Here is a 22,458-nt window from a genome sequence, read left to right as displayed (position 1 = left end):
TCTCTCTCTCTCTCTCTCTCTCTCTCTCTACCAATGTGGACAAATTTAAGGCCTCTTGCCTTCCCCTGTAACTTGGCTCTCTTAATCCCGGTACCATATTTGTTGTCCTCCTGTGTGAGTGTGTGTGTGTAACTTTGTCTCTAACGTATATATCACTCAAAATATCATCAAATACTTTTACTCGTACATTGTACGATACACTTCTCTGTATCGTCGTTTCTAAGCATGAAACCTCACCGACGTAAATCAATAACGAAATTAAAGTGTCAGACTAACTGAAGTAGTTGTTATGTTAGGTCAAGTTATGTTTACAACATAAAATGAAATCGAGGGATAATCAATAACTACACAATCAAGTGGAAAAGCACGTCATAAGGTGGAAGACAATGGCCATCTGCACCAAGTCCCTGCAGACCAGCGGGCCTCGCCGATTATTGCAATATTACACAACCAAGTCACTAACAATTCCTAAAAAATGCGGGAAGAAACGCCATCTAGCGTTTCACCGTCATAACTGGATCTCTTAAGTTCCAGTAATTACTTAATAAATTTGTGCCATCAAATACCATGGAAATCTATTAAAAAGCATATATTTAAGGAAGTTCAGTAAATTTTTAACGTAAATGTAAATAGAAATAATTTATATTCTTGGAAATATTTAGATCTTTTAGAAAACTTAAATATATTGGTCTCTGTTGCGTCACTCTGGTTGCCTTGTAAATAAAAGTTTGAATTCAGATTTTTATGTATTTTATTGCAAATATTATAATTTCACTGTGGATAGATATCACATCACGTTTATTTTTTAATTTCTTTATTTTACTGTTTGATTGGTGCATTATTTTCAAGGATGGTAAGCTGAATAAAGGATCACCTGTGTAGTTACCTGAAAATGTGGTCTTCATTCCGGTGGAGGTGCCACCCAGACCCCAGCTGACGACGTCGACCGAAGTTAGGAATAATGCAGGCAGCAGTCTGGACACGAATTTCCAATGTTGCTAAGGTAAAACATACATAACCAGTCAAATGTATGTCACAAGATAAACTAAATGCTTTTATAGAGGCTCTTGTTGAGTGAGTTTTGATGATTTTCGCCGGGGTAAGAGAAGGATTCCCATGACAGAGTTGGAGGGACATGTAACATTATCTTGCACCGGTGTCTGCACTAAGAGCCTATTTACAATAATGATGACATTTTGTTGTTAGAGGAGACAAGTGTAAATGTCACTTCTGATGTTTCATGTCATAGTGGCGATGGCACTTGGGGACAGGGGGCTGAAGCTTCCCCCCCCGAACTTTGAAAAGCAGTAGAGCTAAGCCCCCCCATTTTGTTTTGTCCTTGTATAGAGTTGTATAGAACTGTAGTATGTTGTGAAAGATTTTGCTCCGGTGAGCCCCCCTCCCCTAACTTTTTAGAAGCTGTGTAATATGCTGAGGCTGGGGGGGTCTAGTATTTAACTAGTTGGTCTGATTACTTAACATCACATTTCTCTATGAAGGGATTTTCCATCTTTTATTTGGACTTTGGCTTTAAGACTTGTTAAAATGATTTATGAACACGATGATTGTGTTTTAGGGCAAGACTGTTGTTAAAATGATTTATGAACACGATGATTGTGTTTTTAGGGCACTGGAAACAAACATGTTCTAGGCTAAAACAGAGACTGTCTTTGACATTTACTTTGTTTAACTTTATCGAATTAGAATATTAACTTGATCTGTTGTCTATATAACAAAAACATAGAACTGGTCTAGAGGTATTGTGTTTCAGCTCGTTTTTTTATTAGTTTCTATGGTGTTTTAATTATTATGAAGAGGAGAAAGCTCTATAAAAGCTACTTGTACCTTTCTTGTTTGATTTTGAATTGACTAAAAATCTCATGTAATATAGTAATCCGATCTTCCTAACCCAATGGAAACTGCCAGTGTTAAAATTAGAATGCTAAGGAAAGTTATGTAAACATACTCTGACATCCAGAAATGTATAAAATTTGAGCAAATGCAAACTTGTCCTGAAATGTTTTGACCATTATGCAGAACTTTATATTAATTCCAAATGGTAAAAAACTTGATCGTAGGTGGCTTATGTTGGACTTATTTTTCAACTTTAGGGGATGTTCGGTTAGTCTGGGTTACCTTAAGTATAGCTATTTGTTAGGCATAAGGATATCTGTGATGCTTTAAAATGTATTTTATTTTAATTTTTTGTAATAATGAGACAGTCCTAATTATTAACTTCATGTAACTTGCTTACCTTTTTTCTATAAATTCTGTAGAACTTTTGTCATAATGAATTTAAATGTAGAGGGTTCTGAGTAAGAGGGAGATAGCTGGTGAAAGTGCTAAATACGAGTAACAAAACGAGGTCTGTAGCCATATGTTTTCATGAAATCTTAATAACTCGCTTAATAAAGGTTGTTTACACTGAAAATGATAAACATCTCTGAGAGGATAATGTGACCTCTAAGGTTTGAGTGTGTAGCTACAGCTGTGTGTAGATAAATTTTCTCTCAGAGTTATGTACAGTACATTTTTCCAGACAAACTATTTTTCTAAGGAGAGTATTACAGTTACTAAGACTTTCTAAGATATGACTTGACATAAGGATATTCTATGATTGTCGGGTCCTCATTTAATGTTACATTTACCAGCGTAACTTTTTCTTAAAGTTGTAGGCTCCAGCCACGGACAAAAGACTGCATCAAGGCCAGGACTTAACTGAAATAGTTAGAGGTTGATGAAAAGGGAAATGAAGAGGCAAGGGAAAGTATATACAAATTTTGGAGGAAGTGAAAACCCTGTCTTTTAGAATCTACAAGTTTATGTTTTAGGTACTGATATCATTTTTATATTTTCTCTGGAGCAAAGTTCACTTATTTAGATGGGCAAGAAGGTTTTCAGTGAGACTGTACTTTTTTTTCCATATGCTGATGTTTATACAACTAAGCTGAAGGCAATGTCATATTTGTGATGTTACCATTTGCAGGCAGAGTTCAGAACTTGTAAGAAACATTACTGTGTAGAGAAGATTTGATAATTAAGCCCATCCCAGTATCACATTTATTTCAATAGAATATTGCTCCAAAACATGTCATACTGGGCTGTATCACTTTTGGTAAGTGTAAAGAATATGATGATACTTATTTGTCTTGTTTTGTAAAGAAATGGTGGTATGGCTGAACTGCAAATTGTACCAAATATTAAACTCCAGGTTAAGCTCCAAATAGAAATATTTGATTGGGAAATTCAAAAGTGAATAAAGTTGCACAGACCCTATATAGAGATTAAGTGCTAGACAGAAAAAAATACTGGTACTACCCATGTATTTCCTGCATATCACAAACTTCAGCTAGTTGGGAGTGAGTAACAGGGTTAAAATCCTTTCCTCCTACATTAACTGTGTAAATGAAGGTACATAAGGAGCAAAGCAAAGATTTTTCCCCAAAAGGCCCAGTCACCTGTTTTTGGCCCTATCATGTCAGGAGTTGAGCAGTTATAAATGAAAATTATTGTTAATATTATTATTACGAGGAGAAGTGGGAGACCAAATTGGAGGTGGAAAGACAGAGTGAAAAAGGTTTTGAGTGATCGGGACCTGAACATGCAGGAGGGTGAAAGGCATGCAAGGAATATAGTGAATTGGAACGATGTGGTATACCGGAGTCAATGTGCTGTCAATGGATTGAACCAGGGCATGTGAAGCATCTGGGGTAAACCATGGAAAGTTTTGTGGGGCCTGGATGTGGAAAGGGAAATGTGGTTTCAGTGCATTAAACATGACAGCTAGAGACAAAGTGTGAATGAATGTGGCCTTTGTTGTCTTTTCCTAGCGCTACCTCATGCACATGCGGGGGGACAGGGCTGTCATTTCATGTGTGGCGGGGTGGCGACGGGAATGAATAAGGGCAGACAGTATTAATTATGTACAGGTGTATATATGTATTTGTGTGTATATATATATATATATATATATATATATATATATATGTATACGTTGAGATGTATAGGTATGTATATGTGCGTGTGTGGACGTGTATGTATATACATGAGTATGTGGGTGGGTTGGGCCATTCTTTCGTCTGTTTCCTTGCGCTACCTCGCTAACGCGGGAGACAGCGACAAAGTATAATAAATCAAATGAATATGTAAATATTATTATTACAATTATGATTATTGGGTAAATTTTTATAGTTTCTTCCCCACAGAGATTTTTTGGTGAGAGATGGTATTCATCCTATCTAATATACCTTAACTCACCTAACCTAATGTAGGAGATGAGTGTTCCTAACCAGGGTCTTCTAGAAATAGATCTAACAATTGCAAATAACAGAAATCTTGTAACTTTGGAGGCTTAAACTATAAAAATACCAGTTATTTTCAGTAGAGATATCAGGAGAGATTGAGTTAAGGTTAGAGTAGGCATGAAGTGGAAGGTATTTAGGGAAGTATTATAGTAATTACTTGTGTGGGTAAAGTGTGTTGTATGTGGAAGATGTGTTTTGGGTATTTAAGATCTGTTGATGAGTGGTATGATGGACTCAAGTGACTATAAGAGAAAATGAAAGATGTATTGGTAGTACAGTACTTGAAAATGACTGGGAGGTGTACTTGAAAAAGTGACTGGAGATCTTGAGGAAGGTATAGAAGTAAAAAAATGAGCAAATGATGGATGGTTTGAGAGACTACTGACAAATTTAAGGGAGGATAAGAGATTGTTTTGGAAGGAAATGAATAATGTAAGGAGAACATGAGAACTAATGGGAGCATCAGTGAGGGGAACAGATGGGGAAGTGGTAATTGGTAAAGGAGTGAATATTATGAGGGACTGATGAATGTGTTTGATGATAAGATTGCAGACGTGGGGTGTTTGGAGTAAGGTGGGTACACAGTGAGTTATGGTGAATAATTTGGTGAAAGAGGAGGACATGGTGAAAACCATGTGTAAGATAAAGAATGCCAAAGTGGTTATAGGGAATGGGATTGCAAATGAATTTCTCAAGAAATGTGAAACGTGTTGGTGATTGCTTTGTCAGGAATTTCAGTATACAGGTATTTATGGCTCAAGGTGAGTAGCATGAAGAGTGGCAAAGTGCCTGAATGATATTATATAAAGGCAAATGGGATAAAAGTGAATGCTCAAATTACATAAGTAGAAGTATGTTGAGCACCTGGTGACATATGGGAGAGTGGTGACTGAGAGGTTGGTGGCATGAATAGAGCATTAGATTGGGAAAGAGCAATATGGCTTCAGGAATGGTAACAGATGTGTGGACCACCTGTTTCCTGTGAAGATTTTGTGTGAAAAATACCTTGAAGAGGAGGGATATGTGTTTGGCATTTAGAAAGGGTAATTGAGTTGAAAGAGATGCCTTTTGGAAAGTGTTACATTTATATATAGTTTGGGAGGAAAGATACTAGATGTTGTGAAGAATTTTTATTTTGAGAGTAAAACATGTGTAAGCAAGAAAGGATGATTAGTTTCAAGGGAGGGTTGGTGTGTGTCACAGGTGTGTGATGTCCAATGGCTGTTTATTCTGTTCATGGATGGGATGATGGTGGTAAATGCATGGGTCTTGGAGAGAAGAGCAGGTTTTCAATATTCTGGGGGTGGGAATAGGGAGAGGAGTTTAGTCATATATTGTTTGCAGAGGACACAGTTCTAGTGATAGATTCGAGAGATAGACAGTAGGACCTGGAGACTGAGTTTGAGAGTGTGTTTGTAAAAAGAAATTGAGAGTTCATAAAAATAAAGGGAATGAGGTTTAGCAGAGGTTTAACTAGGTTGGTTTGAGTGCTTTAGTTACCAAGAGTTGACTTTATCAAAGTTGCAACTATAGGTGTTGCAGTGAATCACAGGGTGCAAGAGGAAGGATATAGGTCTTAGGTGGACTGTATGGAAGAAGAGGTCACTGTGAGTAAGGGCAGATGGTTATGTTTGATGGTATATTAGTCCTGACTGTATTGTAAGGATGCAAAACAAGAGACAGGAATGGTAAAAATTATTTATTATTATTATTGATAATATTATTATCATTAGTATGTATATTAGTATATTAATATGTATATACATACACATCCACACACACACATATACATACCTATACATCTCAATGTATACATATGTATACATACACAGACATATACATATATACACATGTACATAATTCATACTGTCTGCCCTTATTCATTCCTGTTGCCACCCCGCCACACATTTCAGAATGTAGGAAATGGGATGGCATGTTGTTTTCCTGTTGGCTTTATGTTTAATAGTGATTGATTTATGTTGTACAGTTGTAGATAGCTCAGCTATTTTACAGTATAATGTGTTCTAATTTTTTCCCCTAACAGGCACATTTGGCCCGAACACCAGTTGCCACAAGTGGTTTGGCTATGGTGAGCCAACGCCGTCATGCATCTCATGAAGCAGATTTGGTTGTAATTGGGTCCGGCCCTGGAGGTTATGTTGCTGCTATTAAAGCTGCACAGCTTGGCATGAAGGTGAGGAAAGAGAATTGGTTCAACTTTCATAAAGTACACTTTATGGGCTATAAAACAGGCACAGAATTTAGGGGAGGTCTTATGTGAGTCATTTGTCATTATGGTATGATTGGAAATGCTCAAGGTCTCTAGGATATATTCCTGAATCCCCAAATAGAGGAAAGTGTTTTTCGAAAGGTTTGGGGTAAATTTAAATGCTACAAAGAAGGAGAATAAATAGTTTATTCAGGTATATCTGAATGTTGTAGCTGAAAGATTGATGAATTTCCTCTCCGGAACCATGTTTCTCCTGCATAGTGTTGGCTTCAGTGTCCTTATATTGGTTTTCATTTCTTTAAAAACTCTAGCAAGGAACTTGCCTTTTGAAACTTGGTGTTATCTGTTTCTATTCCACCATTCTTCCTGAAAGTTGTACTGTGAACTGAATTATGATCTCAAGTAATTTTTCAGTCTTCTGCTTGTCCATCCATATCAAATTTACCCAATAACATGGCTCCATCCATATCAAATTTACCCAATAACATGGCTTTCTTTTTTATGTATTCACATATTCTTGTTTTACAGTCTTACATTCCATCATCATTGTAAAAAAAAAAAAAAAAAAAAAAACTGGGAACATGCCACTATATCTGTAGCAAAATTTTCATCATCCGCAGAGACATAGGCCTTTTCAAATTTCATTCTTGACTCTTTTACCAGTCCTTAATGAAAACCTTATTAGGTGTGTTTTGATTATATTATGAGATATTTCATATATTTAATAACATCATCTTCTGCAGACTGTTTGTGTGGAGAAAAATCCTACATATGGAGGGACATGCCTCAACGTAGGCTGTATTCCATCAAAGGCCCTTCTCAATAACTCTCACTACTATCACATGGCAAAAAGCAAAGATTTTTTGGATCGTGGAATAGAGGTAAGATTTCGAAGCCATGATGTTTCCTGTGGGACAGGGTAGTGACAAGAATGATGAAGGCACGTGTATATATGTATATGTTGATATGTATGTGTGGGTATGTGGGCATTTATGTATATACATGTGTATATGAGTGGATGGGCCATTCTTCTTCTGTTTCCTGGTGCTACCTCACTGACGCAGGAAACGGCAATCATGTGTATAAAAAAAATCAAATGTTATTCTGTATTTCATTACTTTTTGTATAAAGCTTTACACATTTGACCAATGCAGTTATGTGAAATTATTGTAAATTAGTGTGGTTTTAGGATCCTTGGCTTGTCAAAATGAAAATCGTGATTAAAAGTTTTCAGAGCCACGAATAGATACAGGAAGAAGCCAATTATAGTTTCTGACAGCTAAACCTTACTCATTATTATAGCATTTTTGATATTAACGGGCTGATGAGACCTTTCATATATTGGTTAGGTATGGGAAAGACTCCAGTAAGAATGGTCTTTTGCTCTTACATGACCAAATCATACCCTTAATCCTTTCAGTTTTATGCATTTACCTCATACACAAGGGATCAGAGTGCTTCACACAAATGAAATAAGGGCTGTTTCACATATCTTGAAATGGCCTTGAGCTGTAATATGACAACTTGTGTCACCAGAAGTAATAATTTACCCTTGGGAATTTCACAACTTTCAGTTACGCTTCAAATACCATGGGGTAGAATTCTTATCAAAGTGCATGTGTGACACCCTCATGAGTGATACCCATGCATCTGACACCCTTAAATATGTATATGTGTGACAACATGGAATGACATAAGACAATTTTGATGGAAAGTAGTTATGTACAGAGATGCAATGATTTTTTGCCAGTTATGGTAGTTAGATGGCAGAAACAGGCTTGCAGAGTATCATATCATTAAGGAAATTTAAAGAGACTACAGGTTAAGGACTATTTTTGTGTTTTGTGCTATATGTCTTCAGAAAAATTTGGTTGGAAAGAACATACATATAGATGAAGCTTTGGACCATTTAGTGAAGGTTTTTGAAATTAGATTGGTGTATCTGACATCAGGTCATAATGTTATGAATTCATGATCGGGAAACATCTCTATAAATTTTTCACAACCTAGTTGACAGTTAACTTATTATTTTCAAGCTTTATTTCTGTAACTTCTCTAGATTCATGAAAATTAGGTCATATTTCCATTATTTAGGATAGTGCTGGGTCTTGTAGAAAGTTGGCTTCAATTATCAGACATTAGCTAGAATATTTGTTATTCAAAAATGTTTAAAATTGGTTTCCAGAGCAGAATTAGTGAAACTTTATGGCGGTAGGAGACTTGATTCTTATAAGGATCACATTTATTCCACGTACTCTTCTCTATTTTCCTTGTTTTTACTTCTCTCATAACAGTTTCTAGTCTTTATGAACTTTTTGGGGTAGCCATCATTTCTTTCATTGATTTTTAAGTCATAATGCCAGAAAATCACGGCTTTTTAACTTTAGTGATAACCAGATAACCTTGTAATATTTCAGTGAATGATTTTGGAGATACTGGTGGATGCTGAGCACTTGATGGTATAGAAGTAATGGTTAACTGAGGTAATGGACAAGGTTTTGAATGATGTGTGTGTTGAGTGCAGACATGAATGCATGTAATGTTTAAGAGTTTTTTAATGAAACTACTGAAGGTAAGTCTCTGACTTTTCTCCTGATTTTGGTGGAATGGATGGAGAGGAGTTGATAGAAGTGGAAGATGATGGTATTCTGAAGTTGTCTATGATTTACCTTCCTGTAGAGCAAGAGAAAGCTTTTGGCCTGTAGAAATTGACATTGGTGAGTATCCTTGCAGACACTTACATTAAGGGATAAAATTTTTTTTTTGAATTATTAGCCAAGAACAGACAGTTTAACGAGCTTGGATGACACTTATTTTGAGGATGTGAAAAATCGATTAATTTTATGTCTGAAGTAGTTTGAATTCTTTATTATCATGGTTGTGTATATTCTTGCTCTCTAAGTTGTGACCAATCCTTTTAATAGGAGCATTAACTGAATGACTGTATATGAATGATATTCCACTTCTAAATGTAATTTTTTTTTATTATGGATTACAGGTAGACAATGTAAAACTGAACTTAGACAAATTAATGGGTGCTAAGGATAAAGCTGTAACAGCACTTACAGGTGGTATTGCTCATCTCTTCAAAAATAATAAGGTCCTTGGTATTAAGGTTAGTATTTTCTTTATTCCTACAAGTATCATCTTTTTGTCAGTGGAAAAAGTTCTCTTGTGAATAATGGTAGCATATCCATCATGACAGTCTCTCCATATTCATTATGCCATTTTTTATCACTTGGGTGATCCATGTGGAATCTTTTATAAGCTCCCCCTGTCCTTACTCAGTTTTGTAGCTCCTTACCTGTCATTCTTTCTTCTCACTCAATAATATCCTTTAACCCTTCTTTCCTTCACATTTCAGGTACATCTAACCCTTTATAATGACAGGATCACATTGCTGGAGGTCTATTATTCTAGCAATCTTTCTAATATTATATAAGTCTCTGAAACCTTTGTTGTTTAGTGGATAGGGGGAAGGGGATTATATTCCTAACCAAAAATATCCCTACCTTAACTTTTATGTATGGACTTTATTCAAAATTTTAGCTTACCATCAAATATGATGTAAGTTAGAATGTGTGGTTCAAAAGTGATTTATCATACATGAATCAGACTAAATTATTGATATATACTGTAGATGTTGGTGATAAGGACTTGAGGTGATGTGGAATAGGATTGGGGAGGAGTGAGGGTTACTGGGCAGGAGAGGGAGGGTTACTAGACTAGTCTTCATTATCCTCAAAAGTATTTGATTTAGCACCTGTTTTAGCTGGAGAGGGAGGAGGAGAAGTTTGTTTTGTTCTTTTGAAAAGCTATCCTCTGCTAGCTGTATGTCCTGCCTGTTTCTTCCTCTTAATTTCTTTATAGGCTTATGAATCACCTGTTACCTTCTTTGAGAACATCTGGGCACATTCATGGTCAGAATCCATTTATGAGGTTCAAAGGTTTGCGTAAGTGATTCACTCTCTCTCATTTGTTGCCAGTATATTTCTCAGACTGGACTGTTTATTCCATATGTGTATAAACTTTTGTAACTATTTTTCCAGATGGATGAAAAAAATCTTCATTTGCTACCCCATTAACATACTTTGGGATGCATAGTTTTATTTTTCGTGCAAATTTTTGCATTATAACTCCCATACCCATTTATTTCACGTGTAATAGTAAGTAACTTGGAGTGGGAGCTGGAAATCTCCCCCCCCCCCCCCCTCCCTGTATTATCACTTTCCAAAAGTAGGAACAGAAGTCAAGATTTTTCCATGAAGGCTAATGCTGGTCTTCATGCTACCTCACATAGGTGTGAATGGCAGAGCAGGTTGAAAAAAATTTGTCAAAATTTCATTCATATTTTCAAATTAAAACCTTACAAGCTTGATATATTTCAGGCTACATAGATGTGGAAGCTCCAAAATTTAAAGAATCAGTTACTTAGAACTGAATGCTGAAGGCCGGTATATGTATCCCTTTATCTTTATAATGAGCTCTATACTAAATTCTAAGCAGGAACAGAGGAAGAAGCTGAGAGGATTATTCCTTGCTAAAGAATATGAAACAATGTGGCTGGCATTACTTGTAACTTCCATAGTTAAATGGTCCAGGTACCAGTATATGGTTGGGTAAATTTGGTGTGCATCTCCCAGATGAATTATGAGTTGTATCTGATTCCCACTTGTTATGCAGTTTAGTGCTCAAAGTTCTCTGCCATAAATCACTCACTTTTCACTGATGTATGAATTTCTTTATCTTGCTAATGTTTACTGTCTTAATGAGATTCTACTCGACATTTGTTTACTTACTGTTAATCAGGGTCATGGGAAGATCAGTAGTCCCAATGAAGTAACAGTACTATTAGAAGATGGCACAAGTGACACGGTCAAGACCAAGAACATAATTATTGCCACTGGGTCAGAAGTCTCACCATTTCCTGGCATTGAAGTTGATGAAGAAGCAGTTGTTTCATCAACTGGTGCCCTCAAATTGAAAAAGGTTCCCGAGAAGATGATTCTTATTGGTGCTGGAGTTATTGGTTTGGAATTGGTAAGCTAATTGTTGACTGCTTTAAGAATTTTATTATGAAAACTTTGTCTTACAAATATATATAGTTCACTTCGTAAATACGTGTTCTTCCCAATGCAGTTTGGGGCTTGGAACATGATTTGTAGTCCAGAAATGATTTAGCTGGTATATAAATCTTGGACAGAGAATTTCTTGCATGGTAATATTTTAGTGGTCTGCTAAGGCTTGCCCTCTATTTCTTGAAATTATTATATATGATTTTTTAAGAGGAATTTATTATGATTTAGAGTCCAACCTTTGCATTACTTTTACCTTCAGATAGCAAAAGTGTGTGTAGTAATTGCAGTTGTGATACAGGATAATCTTTCCTTTGGTTGGTGAAAGATGCCTATTTATATCATAGAGAATGATAAATTGGGAATGTAACTTCATTACTGATCTATTTGGAAATGAAATGAAAGTTTAAAAATTTTGTATACCCATATTTTTTATTAAACTGTTGCTGCAAGCAGATGAAGAATTGATTATGGTACCATGTGGCAGAAAAGTTCATATAATCAAAGTGATCCACATTTGCTGTTATACTTGACAACTAGGGAAAAATATATCTTGAGTATCGTGTGCGTGTTGTAGAAGGTGAATAATAGAGACAGGAATGGAGGGTCAGAAATTCTCCCCTCCTTTTACTTCAGTTTCTAAAAGTGAAAGGAAAGAGCCAAACAAGTAATGCTTATCCTGCTCATAGGCTTGGGATGAGGTGTCTCAGTTGTACATAGATGCAACCAGGTTGATAAAAAGGGATGAATAGGTTTTATGTATGTATTGGACAAGGGACCTGGATTTTCTCTGCTTTGAGTGAAACTAAACTGAAAGGAATGGGGGAAGAATAGTTCAGGAATGTCTGAGGGGGTAAAATCTGGGGTTAGTGTGAGGATGAGAGAATCGGAGCGGGTGGCACTTCTGGTGAAGGAGTTATGGGATTGTGTTAGAGTGAAGAAGTGAGTTCCAGACTGATGTGGGTATAAATGAAAGTGAATTTTAAGAGGTGGATGATAGTCACTGTTTATGCACCCGGTAGTGAAAGGATAGGTGGAGTTGAGTGAGTGTGTTGGCAGTTTTGATGCTAGTGATCTGAACAAGGATTATTAGTGGATTATTTGAATGCAAGAGAGGGGGAAATATGGGAAGTGGGTAATATGGCATGAATGGATAGGATTGGGGGATGAGTTACTTAGTGCAAAAGAAAAGGGGGAATAGATTTTGGAGTACTAGGTTGATAAAGGACTGGTGAATAACAATACCAGGTTTGAAAAACTGTGCGTACATAATTATCCGAGGGTGAGTGGGATAAGGGATGAATGGGTATTAATGGATTATGTACCAATTTAAGGCATGCAAGGGTGATATTGTTGAATGTAAATGTGCTGCGAGGGGCAGCTAATGGGATGTCTATCACATCTTAGTGGTGACTAGCATGAATGTTTGTAGTTGTGTTAGAAAAAGGGAAGTAACATTGGTGGGAAGAGGGGCTAAGTAAGTTAGCTTGAAGAGGAGGCATGTGTTTTGGAGATGCCATTAGAGATTGAGTGAAGAGTGGCACAAAGTGGGATGTGGGCATTTGAGATAGAGTGTAGTGAATGGTTAGATGAGAAAGTTAAGTTCCTAATAAAAAAGAAAGAGATGTATGGGCTCTGCCTGCAGAGGAGTGCAGATGACTAGGATATGTGAAAGAGAAAGTAGCAGGAGTCAAGAGAAAGTTGCTGGTGATGAAAAAGGAGGGTGAATGAGAGATTGAATGAGAAAGTATTAGCAAACTTCTGGGCAAACTGAGCAGTGTCTTTAGCAAACGGCAATGGACTTATTTACAGCCCCCCCCCCCCACACACACACACACACACACACACACACACACACACACACACACACACACACACAAAGACAAACCTTTAGTACCCCTGCATTTATCTTTCTCACCATCCCAAGAAAATTTATGAAGGAAGTTTAACACGGTAAGAAAAAGAAAAATGGGAGCATCATTGAGGGGAGCAGATGGATAAGGGGTAACATGCAAAGAAGAATTAGAGGGGATGGAGTGAGAATTTTCAAGTACCAATGAAATGTGTTAGATGATAGGGCGGTAGATGTGGGGTGTTTGGTATGTGGAAGTATGGAGAGTGAAAGAGTCATGATGAATGGTTTGGTGAAAAGAATAGATGGTGAAAGCTTTGTGTGTGGCAGAGTGGCTGGAGTGGGACTGCAGTTGAATTTCTCAAGAATGAGGGTGACCGTGTTATTGGATGGTTAGTCAGGATTTTCTCTGAATGTGTGGCTCAGTGGTGTTACTGAAGGAATGACAAAATATTTGTATTGTCTGTTATATAAAGACAAGGGGAACAAAAGTAAATGCATAAATAAAAGAGGAATGAATTTGTTGACCTTTGCATACCTGGTAAGCTTTATGGGAGAATGATGACTGAAAGGGTGGTGGCATGCACAGAGCATCAGATTGGGGAGGAACAATGTGTCTTTAGAAGTGATTAAGGATGTGTGGACCAGGCATTTACTTTGAAGAATCTGTGTCAGAAATACTTGGATAAAGAGAGGGATTTATATAGAGCATTTATTAATCAAGACAAAGTAGGATAGGGTTGATTAGAGATACTTGTGGAGGGTGCTGTGAAGACATGGTGTGGGAGGAAAGCTGTTTGTAGCAGTGAGGAGTTTCTGTCAAGAGTAAGATGTGTGTGAATAGAAAGGGTGCAGGATAAGTGTTTTTCAGGTGTCAAGGACATGTGATGACACCATGCTGTTTAATCTGTTTATTGATATGAAGACAGTTTACTTTAATGCGAGAAGTGGGTCTGCAGTATGTTTGGGCTGGGAAGTCAGGTAGATAAATAAGTTGCTGTTTGTGGATGACATGGCTCTTGTGGCAGACTTGAGTAAGGAACTGCAAAATCTGGTGTCATAGATAAGGAGTATGTATTGAAGGAGGGGATGAGAGTTAATGTGAACAAAAGTAAGGTTATGAGGTTTAGCAGGGAAAACAAACAGGTTGATTTAAGTGTGAGCATGAATGGAACTTAGAGGGCTGAAATGAACCACTGGGTAGGTGAAGAGACTAATATCCTTGGCACACTAAAGAGTATGTGTGGAAGAAGGTCAGTGTTTGCAAGTGCAAAGATGGGTATAATTTATAGAAATTTATAGAAAATGAAGTTATAGTGGACAGAATAAGGAAGTTTTTATATTTTCTCTAGATGTGGTAATTAGAAGAGTACAGTTGAGATAGCTGAAGAGAGTGCTCTGAGATTGGTTTAGACTTATGGAGAGAATGAGTAAGGAGAGGTTGATGAAGAAGGTATGTTCCATAAGTGGAATGGGAAGAGGAAGACTAATTTGAGATGGGAGGTGGAAGTGAATAAGGTTTTGAGTGCATGGAGCTGGAATGTGTCGGGGCAGAGAAAGTGTGCTTGAGATAGAGTGAATTGAGTAATGGGGTATACAGAGGTCAATGTGCCATCAGTGGACTGGATCAGGACTATGAGGCAGCAGGGGGAACCATGAAGGGTATTTGGGGCATAGTTGTGGATAGGATGCTGTGTTTTTGGTGCATTTCAAATGACAGGTAGTGAATGGATGTTTACAAATGAGGCCTTTTCTTTGTCTTTTCCTAGCACTACCTCTTTAAGACAGGAAACAGCAAACAGGTATGAAAGAAAGTTTTCATCATGCTGTTTCCCTACTTAATGACATAAGTACTTCTTGTATTTTTAGGGTTCAGTTTGGTCTCGCCTAGGTGCACAAGTGACTGCTGTGGAGTTCCTTGGTACCATTGGTGGTTTAGGAATTGATGGTGAAATCTCAAAGAACTTTCAGAGAATCCTCACAAAGCAAGGCATCAAGTTCAAACTCAGCACTAAGGTTCTTAGTGCTACTAAGGATGGTGATAAGATTACAGTCAGTGTTGAGGGAGTGAAGAATGCAAAGGTATGTATCTTGTAATTTTTATGTTAATTTTTGCATGATATGTGGATTTGAAAGCAAATGTGGACTAATGGTCTTTAATTATTTTTGAGGATGAAGACAAAACTTTGATTTGATATAACAATATCACAGATTTTTCTTAATTTTACTAGAAATATCCATAGCATGGGGTTCTGTGTTTTGAACCATCGAATCAAGAATAATGATGATCATAAGGGAAGGAGAAATATAGAATATATCTGACAAGGATCTCTCCTAGTCCTCAGTAAGAAAGCATAAGGCATCCCAAAAGGGGCCTCAAGCCCATGAGGCCAAACCCATCAATTGCTGAAAATCATTGTGAAAAGGAAAAAATGTAACTAAGAAATGAAGGTATCTAAATTGCTCTTTATAGAGAATGAAGTTTTCACTTGTCTGGCAAGTGAGCTAGATAGAACAACCATTTAGGCCCTTTGTCTTGATGAGAACTCACATATTAACCTCATGTCTCAGGCCATATCTTCAGTATGTTGATTTTTTTTCCTTTTTTTATTTACAAATGGAAATCTCTGCTAGCTATCAAGATGACATGTTGCAAGTGTATAAAGGAATTTTAAAGTTGCACATAATATGTTATCACTTACTGTGGTGGCCCAATTTTTATTTTTATTTTCTTTTTTATCAGTAATTTTTTTTCATAACTCATGTACCATGTAAATTATATTTTTGTTTTGTTTTGCCTAAGAATTGAAGTACCTAACTGTCAGAGAGGTCTCATAATGAGGCCAGCTTTCCCATTTTACTAATGGCTGTATCACCAACTTCTTGATATTAAGTCTCCTGAGGATTTCTTTTCAAGGAGAATGGTTCCTGACTTGTATCCTTTAGAAAAATATGTACCTGGTATACAGTGATTGTTTCCATGGTCAGGAGAATTGTACCACAAGGGGCTTGAGCAGCCTCAGGACATTTAAGAAATGTGTTTAAGTATTGTGTCATTGAGCCCCAGATTTACAAAGGATACCACTATTCAGCTTAAATAAAAAGGCTTTCTGTTTCACAGTAATATTCTCAGTATAGGACCAACGGTATTACCCATATGTGTAGGCTTCTTTATCAGCACATTTGTGACAGAGGGAATAAGCATCATGACTTGCTCAGATTTGTAGTCTTTTTTGAGGAGGGAGCTCCTTACAGGTGTTGTTCATATATTCACTTTTGGAGCAGAGAAATCATGGTTTCCCATCACTTTAAATTTGGAAAGTTGCTTAAACAAAAATGTTTGTGCTGCCTGAAAGTGTACATGTTTCTTGACATATGATATACGTGTATTTTACTGAGGGAGTCTTAGATACCTTCACTCTTTTGAGAAACTCATTAACAGTGTTTGAGGTGATTTTCAGCATTTGGTAGGTTCAGGTTGCAGAGCTTGAGGCCCCTTTAGGGGCTCAGACACCCTGTTGCCTTATCATGGAGTTCAGGGAGCTCCCTTTACAGGAAATTGGGGGTTCTTGTATAAAAAATTGTTTTTCCTAACAATTACTGTGATCAAATTTGTTTCATATCTGACAGTACCTTATAAATATTCACATAAAAGCCTTTGTTTACCAGCTCATTGTCGATGTTATTCATGATTGTTAGGCAGGGTATGCCATTAGTATTTTGTCCTTGGGTCAGATATCATTATCTTTTCCAGCTGCCTGGAGAATATCAAATGTAAAGTAACAAAATGTTGGCCAAAAAGTTGCCTCATCTCAAGCATCACTCTACATCTCTACATGGATGATCATCTTTTTCAAAGATGAGGCCTTTGCTTTCAAAAGCCAATCCCCTTATATACTTTCAGTAACATACAGCAAAATAAAATTATATTTTGATTTCTTACCACTAAGTCAGTTATTTATGTATATATGTATGCTTTATTTAGAAGGAAGAAATGGAATGTGATACACTACTGGTATGTGTTGGTCGCCGCCCATACACAAATAATCTTGGTCTTGAAGAACTTGGTATTGAGAAGGATGCAAAGGGACGAATCCCAGTTAATTCCCGATTCCAAACAGTAATTCCCAAGTGAGTATCATATGGGTTATATATATCACCAGTCTGTAAACTGATACAGTTTTCTGCTATACATCAAGATGACTCTGGATAATTACTAGTTAATCTCACCGTCATTCTACACAGTGGTAATTGGCAGACCTGCTCCTTGCTCCAAGGTCCTTGCATTTATGTCCCTTGCCACCCCATCTATACACTGCCATGTTAACATCGCACATCATTGACACAGAACCACCCTTATTGTGAAGCATTCACCTTCTTCCCTTCTTACTCTCCTGGTAAAGATTCCTCCCCAGCAATAAGTAACTTTCCAACTACTACATTCATCTGTTGCATCCTTCTTTGAGCTATCTCTGTCAGCCATGTCATACACTTTCTCAGCATCCATGAATATTATGAATGTCACTATCCTCTAAGTATTTGTTGAACATTCTTTAATGACTTCATGTTTCACACATCCTCTGCCTCTCCTATGCCACATTGTTCCTGTTTAACTACCTGGTCATGACTTTCCCCATAATAAAAGTTATACTCAGCAAACTTTTACTTCAGTAATATGAACTTTCATTTTTGTCATCCTTGCCTTTATGCAAGAGCTCCATATGTGCACTCCAACAGTCCTCAGGCTCCTTGCCTTGGGCCATACACATTTCGAACATCCTTAGTAACCAGTTAACAGCTATTGTCACCTCCTTTCTTGAAAACATCCACTCCTGATGCTTTAGACCTTTCATCTTGCAGAAAACTTTCTGTTCCTCCTGTTTTTGCAACATTCCAATTACTATAATACTCTTATTTCACATTCCACTTCTTCCTAAATACACCACATATACCTCCATATGATCTAACATACACAGGAGTCTTAAAATACACACTTCAGTTTAACATCTCTGTTGCCACTCCCCCATCTACCTACCTTATTGTCACCTCCATTTATGCTGTTGTTCTCCATACACTTGTGCCCTGAGAAGATCAAGCTCTCCATATTTCTCACATACCTCTTCATTCTCAGCTTTCTTACCTTTCTCTTGATCTCCTATTACTTTCTCGTTTTATCCGTCTTGTGCCTTCTTGCAGATATGTACTATAAACCCACCTTTTGTGTACCACTAACGTTTTAACTTGGTACCCTTTCATATACATCTGCATTCCACCATCTGTTTACCTCACACATCACTGGTCTACTTACGCACTGCTTGCCTATATACCTTCTGCAATCATCCACTCATATAGTTTCATTTGCTCTCATCTTATATCATTCATCAAGCAGTTCTTCGTGGTATCTCTGTACATTGGCCATGTTTTCAAGTTTATTCACTGTCATCACTTCCTTAATATGTACTTAATTTATTTTTTCCTTAGCCCAATACAGTCACCTTCCCCAAGAAATTATCCAGCATTCCATTTAACATCCCTCCCAACAGCTTCACATTCAGCAGCATCTTTACATCCTTGTCAGTTAATACATAACCCCTTAATGCTTGTAGACTCGTATCCTCACTTACCCACATCTACTTTATGTATCTTTTCGTAAACCATGTTTCAGTTCACTACCCCTCTTTCAGCACAACTTTACAAGCTTTTATCTTATAAATTGTACCACAGGGACACCCATGCCCCCAGATTATATCCACAGTTACCACATCCCCCACTTTTGCATTCATTTGTGTTTCTAATTACCCTGGGACATTCAGATCCCGTATCCCTGATTTGATCCCTTGTATCAACACTGCTAGAGCACTCACTTAGCTTCTTCCAAAATGTTACTCTGTTTCACCCTTCTTACTTCGTTGTGTAAAAGTATTAACGATTTCCCATCTTTCATTGTGTAGTTACACTTATTCGCATCAACCTTGAACTTGATTCCATGCACCATTTAACACACCGATACTGCATCAGAAGTGCTACCAACTGTGCCTTGGCTCTTGTTCTAGCACTAACCCTGCATATTGCTCCCTGAACAATCCTGAATTGTGTACTTCTTTATCTTGAAATGTTATTTTGCTTTAGTCTGAACATCCATATTTCTGTCATCAAACATACCACCTTTCTCCTTTTCATTTTGCTTATGGCCATGCACATTCAGTACCTCAACTTAACCTTTGAGGGAAAATTTTCTTTTCGCACCTTTCTCTGTTCTTACTTTTGGATGTGACATTAAAAGAGAGGCAGATTTCCAGTCCCCACTTCCTGTTCCTTTAAGTTGCCTTTTGTTACTTGTACAGTTATGTGGACTACTTGGAGACACTTGCTATGTCTGTGGACTACTTTCAGCATATATTCAATGTCATATTGGGTCAGAAATTACAATCAAGAACAAATAATACCACCCATACCCTTACTAGAAATAGTACTGATGGTAAAATTTATTGACGTATTTTTATCCTTTTGTGGACCACAGGTCAAGAACCCTTGCTCTTATCCCTGAGATGCATTGTACATGTATTTTTTCTGTATTTGTTTTAATTTTATAAGTTTTATTTATTTCAGTAATGCACCATGAGTAATCATTGGGTATATTTAAGAACAACAATGGGATTTCAACTGCATATAAAGAAATGGGCCACTTTAGTGTGTTTGCTCTGTGTAGAGAAACTAGGATGCTTATCTTTCATCTAGTAAGTGTGGTAGTTGTAAGATGTGCAGATTTACTGAAGATCCATATCATGGTGTATTTTTGATTTTGCACAGGCACAGTTAAGTGAGCTACAGTGTTATATTTTAAGTGGTTATCCATCGTTTTTATCTTATTACCAGATATCTTGACTTATGTACATCTTGCATTTTATTCTATGTTCTATCTTGCTCTTGGTTTAGGCAGGTAATTTTAAATCAGTCACATACAGTTTAAAATTTTTGGCCTGTATCTACTGCTGTTTAATGTACAGAATGATCTACTGCTGTTTAATGTACAGAATGATATTTTGCTCATGTATAGCAATAGACGTTTGGTTTTCTGGACTTATTCTCTGGAAAGTTGATGAGGAAGCCACTAACTTTTGTGGTTGTAAAGTTCATCTTTTCTTCATAGGTTTAATTATGGGTTCTTTTTGCAAGGATCCATAAATTTTTTATTTTCTTTTCTAACAGTATCCATGCCATTGGAGATTGTATTCATGGTCCCATGCTGGCTCACAAGGCAGAAGATGAAGGTATTGTTTGTGTAGAGGGCATTGCTGGTGGTCCTGTACATATAGACTACAACTGTGTCCCATCTGTCATTTACACTCACCCAGAGGTGGCATGGGTTGGCAAAACTGAGGAGGATCTAAAGGCTGAGGTAACATACATTATTTAACAATTATTATTTAGTATTTTCACTGGAAAATTTAATGGGATTTTTATATAGAATATAGGCAAAGCAAAATTTTAAGAGTTATCTCTTCAGTTTATTAGTCTCCTTTTCTCACATGACTTTTCATTGCTTTAGCCCTTTTTTTTATCTAAGGTCTGGCCTTCAATATGCAAAATAAGAATCTCAAACTCTACATTCCAGGAGACTTGTGATAAATGTTAGAGGTTGAATATATGCAAGCTATAGAATTTTTGGCAAAAATGATAAATTGGAAGATATGCCGAATGAGAGATGAATTGAGAAATATGTTATGTGTTTGTTAGAGGAGTCAGAACAGAGTGAATTAATAAATTGATTTCACTGCAGTTACAGATGAACAATTAGGAATGAATAAAAGTTGGATCTTAAATAGGATATTGCATAGATTAATTGGTATTAGGTGCTTCATTGCTCACAGTTAGGGATATGTAGATTGCAGATATAATTCTGAGATAGCAAATTTGATTGTCTATTTCATCCCCAGGCTGTCGAATATACTGTTGGAAAGTTCCCCTTTGCGGCAAACTCGCGAGCTAAGTGTAACAATGACACAGATGGCCTAGTAAAGATTTTAGCGGACAAGCATACAGACCGCATGCTTGGAGCACATATAATTGGACCTGGTGCTGGAGAAATGATCAATGAAGCTGCCCTTGCTATGGAGTATGGGGCCAGCTGTGAAGATGTTGCACGAGTTTGTCATGCTCATCCAACATGTTCAGAAGCATTCAGAGAAGCCAACCTGGCAGCATATTTCGGGAAGCCTATTAATTTTTAAGTGTTATTTATTGGTATAAGTAAGGCTGTTCATGGAAAATCTTTTGTCTTAGTAGCTGAAGAGGATATATGGCTCACTGAAATAATTGGTCTTAATTTTGTATTATAAGCTGTATGTTGTATAAGATGTTTGAAGTCCCTCTCCATATTATTTTGAAACAAACTTTACTGCTTTGGCTTTTGTACATATAGATGTATATGAACAAAAAGTTCAGTGTTCAAATTGACTAAGCTGGATCTAATAGTATTACTTATACAACCACAGCAGTTAGTTTTTCAATAGATTATTAAAAACCTAATTTTTTCAGCAGTTTTGTATAATTCTTAGTATTTTCCAAAAGGAGAAATAAATACAGTATAAATATTGAGTTGTTTTCTTGGCTACAAGACAGTAGGGTCACATTTGTATATAGTTGTGCATACGGAAATGAGTTGTAAATTGTATCACCAAAATGTTTTAACGTAAGTAAATCCACATTATTTAAACTGGGTTTTATTTTCCTTACTTTAAAACATATATCATAATTCAGTCTATCAGTAACCAAAGTGAGTTATATAATGTCCATCCTCTACAGAAAAACATCATTACTGAATAGGGTTGATAGAGATGCTTTGTGGAAGGTTTTAAGGATATATGGTGTGGGAGGTAAGTTGCTAGAAGCAGTGATAATTTTTTACCAAGGATGTAAGGCATGTGCACAAGTAGGAAGAAAGGAAAGGCATTTGGTTCCCAGTGAATGTTGGTTAGTGGCAGGGGTGTGTGATGT

General features: G+C 36.8%; 1 protein-coding gene across 1 annotated transcript; it reads left to right on the top strand.

The window, feature by feature from the left end:
• The first annotated feature begins 845 nt into the window (after positions 1-845).
• Positions 846-22,177, top strand: LOC139760784 (dihydrolipoyl dehydrogenase, mitochondrial). The gene is made up of 9 exons (XM_071684377.1): positions 846-1,003; positions 6,349-6,498; positions 7,278-7,415; positions 9,533-9,649; positions 11,344-11,574; positions 15,331-15,543; positions 17,447-17,592; positions 20,671-20,860; positions 21,399-22,177. The coding sequence occupies exons 1-9, from the start codon at positions 962-964 to the stop codon at positions 21,690-21,692; spliced, it is 1,521 nt and encodes a 506-aa protein (XP_071540478.1). The 5' UTR covers positions 846-961; the 3' UTR covers positions 21,693-22,177.
• The last annotated feature ends 281 nt before the right edge of the window (positions 22,178-22,458 follow it).

The sequence above is a fragment of the Panulirus ornatus genome, chromosome 3 (assembly GCF_036320965.1).
Source record: "Panulirus ornatus isolate Po-2019 chromosome 3, ASM3632096v1, whole genome shotgun sequence".
Classification (NCBI taxonomy): domain Eukaryota; kingdom Metazoa; phylum Arthropoda; class Malacostraca; order Decapoda; family Palinuridae; genus Panulirus; species Panulirus ornatus.
Note: the sequence above shows the minus strand (reverse complement) of the source record. Positions and strands in the feature narration are given on the sequence as shown.

Coding starts and splice junctions, on each gene's coding strand:
- LOC139760784 (XM_071684377.1), top strand. CDS start 962: ATGCAGGCAGCAGTCTGGACACGAATTTCCAATGTTGCTAAG. Junction 7,416..9,532: donor TTTTGGATCGTGGAATAGAG/GTAAGATTTCGA, acceptor TATGGATTACAG/GTAGACAATGTAAAACTGAA. Junction 15,544..17,446: donor AGGGAGTGAAGAATGCAAAG/GTATGTATCTTG, acceptor TGCTTTATTTAG/AAGGAAGAAATGGAATGTGA.